This window comes from Colobus angolensis, unplaced genomic scaffold (assembly GCF_000951035.1).
Source record: "Colobus angolensis palliatus isolate OR3802 unplaced genomic scaffold, Cang.pa_1.0 Scaffold198, whole genome shotgun sequence".
Lineage (NCBI taxonomy): Eukaryota > Metazoa > Chordata > Mammalia > Primates > Cercopithecidae > Colobus > Colobus angolensis.
Genome location: NW_012115132.1, coordinates 5202454 through 5215598, shown reverse-complemented (window position 1 = coordinate 5215598; position 13145 = coordinate 5202454). Strand labels below are relative to the sequence as shown.

General features: G+C 38.2%; 2 protein-coding genes across 2 annotated transcripts in view; one reads left to right on the top strand and one right to left on the bottom strand.

The window, feature by feature from the left end:
* The window catches only part of EIF3H (eukaryotic translation initiation factor 3, subunit H), a 128722-nt gene extending 122909 nt beyond the window's left edge, over positions 1–5813 (bottom strand). Inside the window, exon 1 of the mRNA XM_011941090.1 lies at positions 5012–5813. The gene's annotated coding sequence lies outside the window, so the exon portion shown is untranslated. The remainder of the gene's footprint in view (positions 1–5011) is intronic.
* Positions 5814–6000: 187 nt separating this feature from the next.
* On the top strand, positions 6001–12655 carry UTP23 (UTP23, small subunit (SSU) processome component, homolog (yeast)). The gene is made up of 4 exons (XM_011941094.1): positions 6001–6288; positions 9652–9826; positions 10930–11379; positions 11687–12655. Exons 1-3 carry the CDS (start codon positions 6101–6103, stop codon positions 11311–11313), a joined length of 747 nt encoding a protein of 248 aa, XP_011796484.1. The 5' UTR covers positions 6001–6100; the 3' UTR covers positions 11314–11379; positions 11687–12655.
* The last annotated feature ends 490 nt before the right edge of the window (positions 12656–13145 follow it).

Below are 13145 nucleotides of genomic sequence, written 5' to 3'. Positions count from 1 at the left end.
ATAATAATTTTTTAAATGACATTGGACTTTTCATCACAGTATTTTGATTCATCACTTACCAACTAATATTTAAACAAAATAATCTTGCAGTAAAAAAAAAAAAGCAATCTGAGAGGATTCTAAGAGTTACTTTTATTTTGTATAATATCATGCAATTAATACTTCATATTGGTGTAATTCAATTACAAGTACTAGACTTTGAAATAATATTCTACTGAATTATTGAAAGCATGTTTAATTTCTTGCCATCAGGAGTTCAGTTTCTGCCCTGAGTCCTCCTGCTGCTTAAAAATATATACAAAACCATGAGTGAAAGAGTTGTCTTCAACATTTTGTTAACTATAAATAATGTTTCTTAGAAAATCCTTTCAAAGCTGTAATCTGACATAATTTCTAATCTTTAAACTTCTTTAAGTAACAGTAATAATATTTGGTTACCTACAGTAATTTTGTAAGGATTCATTAACCTTCTAAAGTGCTTTGATAGATTAAAATGAAAGACCCATTCAGTGTGAACTTCTCTATCAGTTTCAATAATAATGTAATTAAATTTCAAATGGCAGTTTGCTTTGCATTACACTAAAACATGTTTGCCATTGGTACTACTTCTTAACTTTTTGCTCTGCTCCAATAGTTTTTATTTTTTAACCATTTAAATTAATGCCATTAAACATTTTGTAGTAAAATGCCAATGGAGAGCACTATTTAAATCTGTTAGAGACAGGCTGGGTGAGTGGCTCACACCTGTAATCCCCGCACTTTGGGAGGCCGAGGTGGGCAGATCACTTGAGGTCAGGAGTTTGAGACCAACCTGGTCGACATGGTAAAAACCTGTTTCTACTAAAAATACAAAAATCAGCCAGGCATAGTGGTGGGCACCTGTAATCCCAGCTACTCTGGAGGCTGAGGCAAGAGAATCGCTTGAATCTGGGAGGCAGAGTTTGCAGTGAGCCGAGATGGCACCACTGCACTTCAGCTGGGGCAACAGAGTTAGACTCTGTCTCAAATAAATACATACATACATACATACATATATCTGTTAGAGAAACAGATATATTTCAATTTACCTAACATGGCAGTATTTGTTCTAAGTATGATTTCATCCAAATACATTATTACAGAAAGCAAACTTGCTAGTCTAATTTTATAGTGATCTGACAATAGTCATCTGATAACTAATGATGGGCACTTCCTGTTTACTGTCTAGTTTAGAAATATCCTCGAGAAACAGAAATCTCTTGAACTCTTTTTCTAAGACACAGCTTCTCCTTTGTCATTTGACCTGAAAGAAGAGCTCACTGATACTGGCAGGACTGACATACATGAATTCTGCTTGCTTTCATTAATTGACAACCGGGTGACACTAACATTTCCTTGATGTTCCTTACCCAAGCAGCTGGGGCTCTTCACATTTAACTAACTTTCCTCAACAGGAGATATATCCCACTGACATACCAAATTCAAATCAAATTGTTTATACTTTCAAGAGAAACAAATGTCAAGACAGTTTCTATAGTATGTAAAGAAAGATGTGGTTTATTTAACTTTGAAGACTTTCTCCCTTTTAGAGGAAACGTATAAACTAATATTCTGAACCTGTTCAAAGGAACGGCAATTGTATTGACTAACATGAACTAACACCAAGGTTTCATCAAACATATTTGCCCATATAAAATTATCTAATTCTGGCAGGTAGTTTTAACTTCCTCTATCAGTTAGCATTGAGTTTGGCTACATATAAAATAAACTTAGGACAACATTTTTTAGTAAAAAACCAAGGTAGAAGTTTATTTTTCTTCTCATGTAAAAGAAGTCCAGAAGTAGAAAGTCTACATTTGGAAAGACAGTTTCACAGTTGCGAGCGATCCAAGCTCCTCTTATCTGCTTTGCCAGTGTTAAGCGAATGACCTCCATTCTCAAAACCTCATGGTCTAAAATAGGTTGCTGGAGTTAAGTCTATCCCATCCAAATTCCGGGGAGTAGGAAAGAAGGAAATATAAAACACAAAAGTGTCCACTGCCAAACTAAGTTGACTTCCTTTAAGCTGGCTTCCCAGAATTCCATGCAACACTTACACTTACATATCTTTGGCTAGAACTTAATCCCATGGTTCTACCTAACTGCACAGATTACTGGGGAATGGGCTAGGTGCTGTGGCTCATGCCTGTAATCCCAGCACTTTGGGAGGCCAAGGTGGGTGGACCACTTGAGGTCAGGAGTTCAAGATAAGCCTGGCCAGCCTGGCCAGCATAGTGAAACCCGGTCCCTACATAAAAACACAAAAATTAGCCAGGCATGGGGGCCCATACCTGTAATCGCAGCTCCTTGGAAGGCTGAGGCAGGCAAATCCCTCGAACCCAGGGGGTGGAGGTTGCAGTAAGCCAAGATTCTGCCACTGCATTCCACCATGGGCGACAGAGTGAGACTCTGTCTCAAAAACAAAAGAAAAAAAAAAAAGAAATCTGGGGAATGGATTTGCTTATGTGGGCACATTATACTCCAGAATAAAATCGGGAGTCTATTCCTATAAAGAAGAGAAGAGATATTGGGTGAAAATTCATAGTCTGTGTCATATCTATTATGTTATACTTGGTGATTTTGTGAGAAATGTCATGCAGCCATGAAAAATAATGAATGAGAACTCTGCCAATTGACTTTGGGGAGATGTGTGTAGGAATTTCTACAGGATTGTTAGGTGAGAAAAGCAAATGTATAGAATTGTAAAATACGATTCAATTTTGCGTAACAGTATCTCTACATAAATATTAATTGTATATATATGTATATGATATATCAATATGTGAATACAGTAACATTGCAGAGAGATACATAATAGATCATCAAGGTGTTATCTGGGAAGGGGAGAAGAAATTACTATCTTCGTGTTGTTCCACTTGTTTTAAAAGGCATATGTTATTTTTGTAATTTGAAATACATAAAGTTTTTTGTTATTTTATTTTATTTTAAAGATTGTTTAAAAAGGTGACAGTCTCCATATCTGACCTTCATAACACCTTCTGACATATATGAAGTTTCGCAGTAAGGCATTCCACGACAGAGCCTATCCTAGAGGATCTTAACGAAGAACCTCATAGGACCTCAAATACAAAGTGCTTTACCTAAGTTGTCTTAAAATATTTATTTAGCTAAATTATTTATTTAGACAGTATGTTAGATAATGTTAGGAAGAAATTTTTTTTTGAGCTAATGAATGTTAACAAATGTTTATAAATATTTAGATATGAATATAAGGCAGAATAATACCACAATAGATATGTTAGCTAAATTGTCTAACATTTATGAAATTAAACAAAATTATACTAACATTGATGAAATTCAACAAAGTAACCTTTATGAATTATGTTTAATGTTTACCTGTTTAATTCCATTTAGGCCATGAATCTTTCATGAGAAAGTGCTATTTGGAAATTAGTCACACATTTCAAAAATAAATTATTCTCATGTCAACATGGCTTCATCAAAATTTCATGAAGAAAAAAACTTCAAAATCATGTACAACAGCATAATATTATAAAACTATATTTGATCCAGACATAATAAAATGAAGAACATAAAAAATAAAGAAAAATAAATTAATCGCCTACTTACTCCAGCTGAATGTGGATTTCTATTTGGCATGGAAAATGTCCAGTGGACTGACTTGAGAAAAAAGCTAAAAGCTACCAATGCTGTTATGAATTATTGTTTCTTCAGTATAAGGTCAAAAATTTTTCAACGAATATTAAATATTTTAATAATGACATAATTTTCAAAATAAAATTTCAGATTTAAATTTATATTCAAATAGTTCATTCAATAATGGCAGTATTTGTCTTCCGCCTTGGTTGTGGCTAAATATTGATTTTCCATTACAGATCATTTGGCATCTAAACAAAAGTGTATTAAGTGAACCAATTAATAAAAATATCTTATTGACTAAACGATGCTTTATTACAAAAAAGGTCCTTCAGGAACACTAATGAGCATAATAATGACTTGGGGAGATTGTAATAATTGTCACTTCCTCTCTGAATAATACCCCTCTCCCTCAATACTTATTCTGAATCAGAAATGGGCATTTTAAACAAGCACACTAAGAGCTTTTTCTGCATATCTCAGGACCATGTTTTGAGAAACACTGCTATAATAGAAAACTCTATTTTTTTTTCTCATTTCGTTTTTTTTTAATTTAGTAGAGACAGGGGCTCCCTATGTTGCCCAGGCTGGTTTCAAACTCCTGGGCTCAAGTGATCCTCCTGCCACAGGCTCCCAAAGTTCTGCTATTACAGGCATAAGCCACCACGCCCGGCCAAAAACTTTGTTTTAAACTTGATAATCACCATTATAGACCATCTTCATGTTTTCATAATAAAGATAGGGTGCAAACTGGCACTGTCATATACATGGAGCTTGGGGGGACAAAATGTGCTGTAGTTTGGTAAATTAAAAAACAACAACAGAAAACTAAGATAAGACTAAAATCCCTAGTGCTGCACCACATTTTTCTTAGTACAGAAAAGTGGCCAAGGAGCCGGTAGATAAATCCGAGGCTATTTAAGAAAAAATGTTTTAACTGTTTTGCAAGACTCAGGTGGTATCTCGTTTCTCTGTCTGTGGTAGGCGCATAGTTGGAGTAGAGAGTTGGCATACAGGGATAAAAAGAGGATTCAAACTGAAAAGTACTGAGCAATTACATTCAAAGACCATGAATCCAACCCTGCAAAAGTTTTCATGGCTTCCAATTCCTAAATTTATTTTAAGTTTAAATGAAAGCAACCATCTAAGTGATGTGCTGGGACTCAGGTCAGGGCTAACATTATAGATCTTACTTCCAATTTCATAAACCTATATATTGAAATAAAACCCCAAATGCAAACAATGCATTCAATCACGTTGTAAATCATTTTCTGTGCTGGTTCTTTCAATCTTTAGCCAAAACTAGATCTGGGACAGATTCCAGGCCAGGACAAAAATGCAAAATTCCATACTCCCCATTCTTTGATTATTTTGCCTTGAAGCAGATACTCGACAGTTAGCCATGGGAGAACTTGAAATTTTCTGATTCATTCTCCTCATTAATCAAATTGACCAAGTAATTTTTAAACCGTCAGTCAGCTTTGTGCCTTCCTGTTACTGGCCCAGTATGTAGTCTTCCTATGTCAGAGACTGTAGCCATAAAAAGAGTCCTTGAAACTCATCTAGACCTATAACCAGTTTGACAGTGAGGAAGTTGAACCCAGCTTTCTTGGGGAGTTGCCCAAGATCAAACGACTTGGGTTTGTGGCAGAACCAGGACTCACGGTTAGGAATTCTGACTCCAGGCAAACGAAGCTCTTGAGAGTTCTTCCAAAACACTCCGTGCGAGTGATTTAGGATAGTCCTAAGGCAGGAGGAAATACGAAATGGTGGCACCCTTTGCCCTGACAAATGGTTCATGAGTGAGATTAGTTTCTATGGTGGTGTAGCAAGAACATTTGAACTTCAGGCACGAAAACTGGGTTCCAAACACTAACAAACTACGTGCTCTTCGTGAACGAGCTTAATTTCTTTATGGGAAAGCAGCCAGTACAAACCTCCCCACTCATAGCTATCCAATATATCATTTCCTTCTTTCACTTGGGAATTACAAACATTCAAGGGAATAATGTAAGGTAAATCACTTAGGACAGTGTCTGGAACATATTAAGGCTCAATATCATCACTGACTACTACGATACTGCCAGTCTTTCAGAGAAGCTCTTGATACATGTCTCTGAAACGTAGGTAACCCGCTAAACGTATTCTGTAATTTTCTTCTGCCGTAGTCCCAGACTGCGCATGTGCGCCCCCATGCGGAATCGCTCACGCCAGCGATTTTTCCTGCGTACGCACAAGTTCCGCCCTAAGGGACCGCCCCTTTAAGCGCGGGCACCGCGATGGAAGCGCGCGCTAGTCTGGACATGACGTAAGCCAGTGGGCAGGCCCGGAAGACAGGGGCGTTTGCTTCCGGCGCCAAAGACACTTCATTTCCGGGTGAAACTGGCATTGAGGGTGCTGGGTCGTGCGTGAGGCGTTTGCTGATGCTTCCTGGTCCGGTGGCCTCGGTCCCGGTAAGCCAGGCATGAAGATCACAAGGCAGAAACATGCCAAGAAGCATCTTGGCTTCTTCCGCAATAATTTCGGAGTCCGCGAGCCGTACCAGATCCTGCTGGACGGCACCTTCTGTCAGGCGGCGCTGCGGGGCCGCATCCAGCTGCGGGAGCAGCTGCCCCGCTACCTCATGGGGGAGACACAGCTGTGCACCACAAGGTGGGCCCGGGGGGCCGGGGAGGAGGCACAGGGGGTCCGTCGGGTGTTGTAGAGGCGAGGCCCTTGCCCACAGACCTTCATTGCGAGCAAAACGCCCCGCCCACGTGGAGTTGACAGTTAAGTGGAGAGGTGAAGGTGGTCCGGCGAATACCTATAATAGAGGCAGATTGGACAGTGCCCTGTGAATATCACGTGTCGTTAGCCTGGTGAATGAGAGCACATTGTAGCAGAAAGATCTGACTTCGAATCTTAATCCCAGTCCTACCAGCTCTGTGATTTCGGTCAAGTTATATAGCCTTCCTGAGCCTCGGATTCCTCATTTGTAAAATAGAGGTCATAACTGCTTATAAGATTGCTGTAAGCTCAAACGAGTATAGCGTACTAGAGCATTTTTCGGTATCCAAAGTGTACCCCTCTTCAAATGGTTGCCGTCATTTGCATAGCTCTTCTTAATTTAAACCAAAACTCTTCAGGCCTCACAGTGAATCTTTGAGTTACCATCTTTGATGTCCAAGGCAAAAAGTCAGTACTTGAGATTAAGGAATCTGCCCAAGGACATTTGTTTATTCAACTCGCTTTATTAAGTACCCCCTATATGGCACACACTGCTCCCTCATGGCCGGTAAAGTGCCTACGTCAGTCTGCAGTGGATGTGTTTTCACTCGAGGTCTGATGTTTCCCCACTTCACTGAAATGTGGGAACACTTAGGATGGAAGCTTGTGGGGATGAAGATGGGGGAGGAGAGAATTGTGACAGATTTCAGATAACATTTGAGCCCATTCACTTGTTCAATTCTGAGGGGAAGAACTATTTTGAATGACAGAAAAGAATGACACTTCTTGTTGTGGAGACCTCTTCACACAGAATGGAGTTATGAAATGCCTGGGAAAGAGGTTGCAGCACAGAATATATTTGGGAATGAAACTAGGAAGAAGGCAAATTGAGGCTAGACCATGAAGAACTATTAAGAAATTTAGTAGTTTTTTCGTTGTAGAATATTTACTTTTTAAAAAGCAAAAAAAAAAAAAAAGAAAATGAGTCATAATGCCACTACTCACGAATAATCACTGTTAACATGTGCAGTGTCATCCATCCAGTTCTTTATACACACTCACACAAGCACAAGAATGGACTTTTAAGCCAGACAAGGTGGCTCACACTTGTAATCCCAGCTACACAGGAGGCTGAGACAGGAGGGTTGCCTGAGTCTAGGAGTTTGAGATGAGCCTGAGCAACATAGGGAAACCCCCTCTAACTACAACCATAACAAAGTATGGGCTTTTTCTGTGTATACTGTGTTAATAGTCTCCTTTTCTCACATACCACTACTTAATGAACAGCTTTCTGTATTTGTTCAGAATTTCTCAAGCAGTGTCTCGGCTGGGTTACAGATACCCCCAAAGTTTTGATCCTCTTAGTCTTTAGGGCTAACAAATCCTTCAGTAGTCTTTGCCCCTGAATTGATTGCTTTTGTCAACAAGCAATTTGTCCATATACTCCTGTGTGCCATAGAAATATTAACATTTTAAATACAGTGCTATGATATTAAAAAGGTTGAGAAGTGCCACATAAAATTATGTTCTACAGCAATTTTTCTAACAAATTTATTTTAACTCTGGAATTTTTCAGACAACTCAAAAGTAGAATAATACAATGAAACCTCTCTCCAGCTTTTGCAGTTACTAACATGGCCAATCTTGTTGAATCCCTCACCTCTCCTTACTGATGGGTTACTTTGGAGCATATTATTCTATCAGTTCTTTGGCATGTATCTTGAAAAGAGAAAGAAGCCTTTTAAATATCAGGATTCAAACTAAATACGTATATTACATTTGATTTCTATGTCGCTTAAGTTTTTTTAAAAAAAGTATTTTTGGGATGGAGTCTCACTTTATTGCCCAGGCTGGAGTGCAGTGGTGCAGTCATGGCTAACTGCAGCCTCCACCTCCCGAGTTCAAGTGATTCTCCTGCATCAGCCTCCCAAGTAGCTGAGATTACAGATGTGTGACACTATGCCCTACTAATTTTTGTATTTTTTAGCAGAGACAGAATTTCACCATGTTGGCCAGGCTGGTCTTGAACTCCTGACCGCAGGTGATCCACCCACCTCAGGCCCGCAAAGCGAAGGGATTACAGACCTGAGCCGTCATGCCAGGCAGTTTTTAAATATTTTAACAATTTTCCCTCCCTTTACATGTTCCAATTGATGTTTTTAAGAAATCAGGTCATTTGTTTTTCAGTGGAATGTATTCCTTAGCCACTAGTAGTTAGGTCTCTACAGAGGTAGAAGGTTTGAAGATACGTGGAGTTAACTGATGAAGTACAACAGGAGAATGGCATCAGGCCTGAGTTTTATTTTAGAAAAGGTAACTGCAGTGATGTGAAGGGTAAATAGGAGAAACAGGAGAGCAAAGGCATGAATTGCGGTTGTTCAATCAAGAAGTAAGGGGAGCCTAAACCTGGGAGAGGAAAGGCAGGAACCCACGGGTTCTCCAAAGAACCGTTACTGAGATAGATAGGTCGACCAACTGATGGCGTAGGAGTATGGGTGAAGAAGGGCAGGAAGGTCAAATGTGATTTCTGATTTCTGTCTAGGGTGTCTGGGAAAATAATAATTTCAAAGAGATAGCAAGTCTTGGAGGATAAATTTGGATGCAGGAAAGTGGTTTGATCTTAGACATGGTGAATTTGAAGAGTTGATGGCAGGATATCCACAGGCTGGCAGTACTCAAAATAGAGGTCAAGTCTAATGACTAAAGCAGCAAAATCTTAAAACAGAAAGATGATAAAGGAGATGAGGCGAGAAAGAATCTGGCAAAGGCTGGCTAGGGTCGAGGAACTCTTATGACTGAATGTTTTTTTAAAAACAACTTGATGACGTGAGAAGTTTTACTGTTCTGAATTGAAAATATTTTGAAAGTGTACCAATTTGTACTTGAAGCAGAAGCTTATTACACTATGGTTGGGACAAGGGAGCTGTTGTCAAACTACAAGTCTCGGTACCACTTACTAGTTACTTGAACTTTGGCATGTGACTTGAAATCTCAGAATGAGGTGCTCTAAAATAAGGATAATTTCAAGGTAAGTGACCTAACTTCATAGGGTTATTTTGAGATTAAGCAAGAATTTATGTGAAGAGCAATTTGCATGCTGCATGGAACATAATAAGTGCCCAGTAAATTTTAACTGTTGTTCTTCGTACTTGGTAAATGCATTTTTCAAGTCATCTTTTAAAGTAAATGGTTACCAGGTGACAAATTTAGATTGTAACAGCATAGTTTTATTTTAACAAAAAATTGACTATTGTTTTTTACACTTTATGTAAACAACTGAAATGTATCTGCTGTAATTTTTCTTTTCAGGTGTGTGTTAAAAGAGTTAGAAACGTTGGGAAACGACTTATATGGGGCAAAATTGATTGCACAAAAATGCCAAGTTCGAAATTGTCCTCATTTCAAGAATGCAGTGAGTGGATCAGAATGTCTGCTTTCCATGGTTGAAGAGGGAAACCCTCATCATTATTTTGTGGCAACACAGGTGATACTACTTTGAAAACCACAGGCAATTTTAACCATTTCTATTTATACTTCATATGCAGCTATTTATAATCAGAAAAAAGTTAGAGTGATTAGACTTTTAAAAATACAGGCTTCTAAGTTAATTTGCAGTCAGTAAAAGCAATTGTCGTTTGATAATTTGAGGAAAACTTTAAGCATGTGATATTCTTTTTAGTAGTGGAAGGTTGGTTTTTTTTGGTTGTTGTTGTTTTTAATGTTTCATTTGTTTTGCTTTTTTTGTTTGCTTGTTTCTTGAGACTTGAGGGTCTCACTATGTTGCCTAGGCTGGTCTCGAACCCCTGGGCTAAAGTGATCCTTCCACCTCACCTCCTGAGTACCTGGGATTACAGGCGTTTGCCATCATGCTGGACACTGGCAGAAGTTTCTTTTTTTAAAACGAGAAATTGTTGACATGAGATGTGATGATTTGTTGTAGGGTTCTTGAAGGGAAGATAAGTACAGCAAAGTTCCTATATTCTGTTAATGTTTGTTCATGTTCCTGGATTTCATACTGTTTCTCAAAGTCAGGGTTCATATTGCTTAAGACTGTACCAACAGTATGAAATACTTCAGGCTTTTAAAGAAAAACATTCCCATCTTCTTGAAGGCAGGAGAAGAGAGACTTTCGGGGGTGATATTAAGTTCACATACATACAGATTTGATTATCAGAATTATAAAATTACACAGAGGCAGAGCTGAATTGAGAATCTGAGTAGCTAATTACTACGCACTTTCTTTTCCTTTAACCTCTTCAAGCATTCTTGACCCTTTCCAAAGAATATCTTAGAGTGGAAACAGGAGAAACCCGCTTAACACATTTACCTTTGCATTAGTTTGTAATTTGTGGCTCTGGAGTATCAGTAAATCCAATTCACACAGCTGCTACTAACGCTGTGCTCACTTTTTATGTTTTTCTTCCTTGATCATAAAATATACCCCCATTACTCAGATGAATAAGTGAAGCTTACTCATTTGAAAAATAAAATCTGTGATCTCTTTTATTTTTAATACAGTTCTTGAAAACCTATTTCAGGTACCTTAATTGACATTTGAATTAAATAATTCTGTTTTCTTTTAAATAGGATCAGAATTTGTCTATGAAAGTAAAGAAGGAGCCTGGAGTTCCTCTCATGTTTATTATTCAGAACACTATGGTTTTGGACAAACCTTCTCCCAAAACAATTGCCTTTGTAAAAGCGGTGGAGTCAGGTCAGCTTGTCTCAGTGCATGAGAAAGAAAGTATCAAACATCTCAAAGAGGAACAGGGTTTAGTAAAAAACCCTGAACAGAGAAGAAGAAAAAAGCGCAAGAAAATAAGTGGTCCCAATCCTCTTAGCTGTTTGAAGAAAAAGAAAAAGGCACCGGACACACAGTCATCTGCTTCTGAAAAGAAAAGAAAAAGAATAAGAATTCGGAACAGATCTAACTCAAAAGTACTTTCTGAGAAGCAGAATGCAGGAGAATGAATGCTTTGGATACTTTTAAGGACATTCAAGTGTAAAAATGAATTTTTTACAACTAGAAGTATTTGTGTTTTTTTGTTTTTTTTTTTTTTAAGACGGAGTCTCGCTCTGTCGCCCAGGCTGGAGTGCAGTGGCCGGATCTCAGCTCACTGCAAGCTCCGCCTCCCGGGTTTACGCCATTCTCCTGCCTCAGCCTTCCGGGTAGCTGGGACTACAGGCGCCCGCCACCTCGCCCGGCTAGTTTTTTGTATTTTTTAGTAGAGACGGGGTTTCACCATGTTAGCCAGGATGGTCCCGATCTCCTGACCTCGTGATCCGCCTGTCTGGGCTTCCCAAAGTGCTGGGATTACAGGCTTGAGCCACCGCGCCCGGCTAGAAGTATTTGTATAAGAAGGCCAAACTTATTTTTGTACATGAACCCATACGTTTTAGCTAAAATTAAATATAAAATAAAAACAGTGACCAGTGTAGCCAGCATGGCAAAACCCTGTCTCTACTAAAATACAAAAATTAGCTGGGCATGATGGTGCACAGTTGTAATTCCAGCTACCCAGGAGGCTGAGGCATGAGAATCGCTTGAACCTGGGAGGCAGAGGTTGCAGTGAGTCGAGTTTGCATCATTACACTCCAACCTGGGCCACAGAGTGAGAACCTGTCTCAAAAAAATAAAAACAGTGAATGGGTTTAGGTATGATGGTATTCACTTTACTTACTAAATGGTTTTGGGGGTTTTTTTCCCAGGTAAAATTGTCGCCTCTCTGGTCCCATTCCCACCTTCAAACATGTGCAAACAGTTTTTAAAAATCATATAGTTAGTTCTAAAAGGCTTGTGACAAAAAAGAGGCAGTCCGTCTTTCACAATGACAAAAGAAACTTCCTCTTTCAATTCTAGTAGTTGAAGAATTTATATTTCCAAATTATATGATCATACTGCTACTTTTTGATACATCAATTATTTATTGACTTCCTACTAGAAAGAATGAAATTTTGCCCATTTATACTGCACCATTTTTTCTAGTACATGAGTATTTTACGCTTTGTACATCAGAAACTCAGTATTTTCATTATTATGACTAGGGTTTTTTTGTTTGTTTGTTTGTTTGAGTTCCACTTGTCCAATAAGGATGATGATTTTCTTTTAGATGTAAATGTTAATTTCAATAGCAAGAATTCAAAAATAATATTTTCTTTAAGATTGTGAATATTATTGAAAAGTGTCTAAATGAGTCTGAGGATCAGTGAGGGTCAATTCGGTTAGGAATTGAATAATAAAATCTGTCTATCTCAATCCCCCAGCAATTGTTTTAGTCATTTATCAGGCCAAAATTAAAATGTTTTTGTACTATAAGATGGAAGTATAAAATTATTGGACAAGACAGTTCCTGACTGGCAACTTCTGGAGTCACCCTAGAGCAGTGATTCTTAGTCTAATATTAGGTTATCATGATGAGGTATGAGTAAGTTCTTAATGGTTAAATGTGAGAAAGTTCACATTTATTCCCATAGAAATGTCATTCTCAGTTGAATTCAGAGATACTTCTTTGCTGGAAATTGGAATTAGAGCTTTACACCAAAGAGTAAGACATAGACTATTTAATCTGGCAAGCCAAGGTAGTGTTTGGATTGCAGTGTCATGATTCTGTTTTAAATTCTTGACAGTAGAAACATTTTTAATAAGGAAGGCAAAAATACTGGAAAAAACTGAACACTGCAGTTTTTTGTGAGGAAAGTTAACATTTGTCAATAATGACAAGCGTTAAGGCCACCTAATAAAGTGTAGACAAAGTGATAAAGCAAATGAAATATATGCTGATGACACTCATTTCAATATGCTA

Coding starts and splice junctions, on each gene's coding strand:
- UTP23 (XM_011941094.1), top strand. CDS start 6,101: ATGAAGATCACAAGGCAGAAACATGCCAAGAAGCATCTTGGCTTCTTC. Junction 6,289..9,651: donor ACACAGCTGTGCACCACAAG/GTGGGCCCGGGG, acceptor TTTTCTTTTCAG/GTGTGTGTTAAAAGAGTTAG. Junction 9,827..10,929: donor ATTATTTTGTGGCAACACAG/GTGATACTACTT, acceptor TCTTTTAAATAG/GATCAGAATTTGTCTATGAA.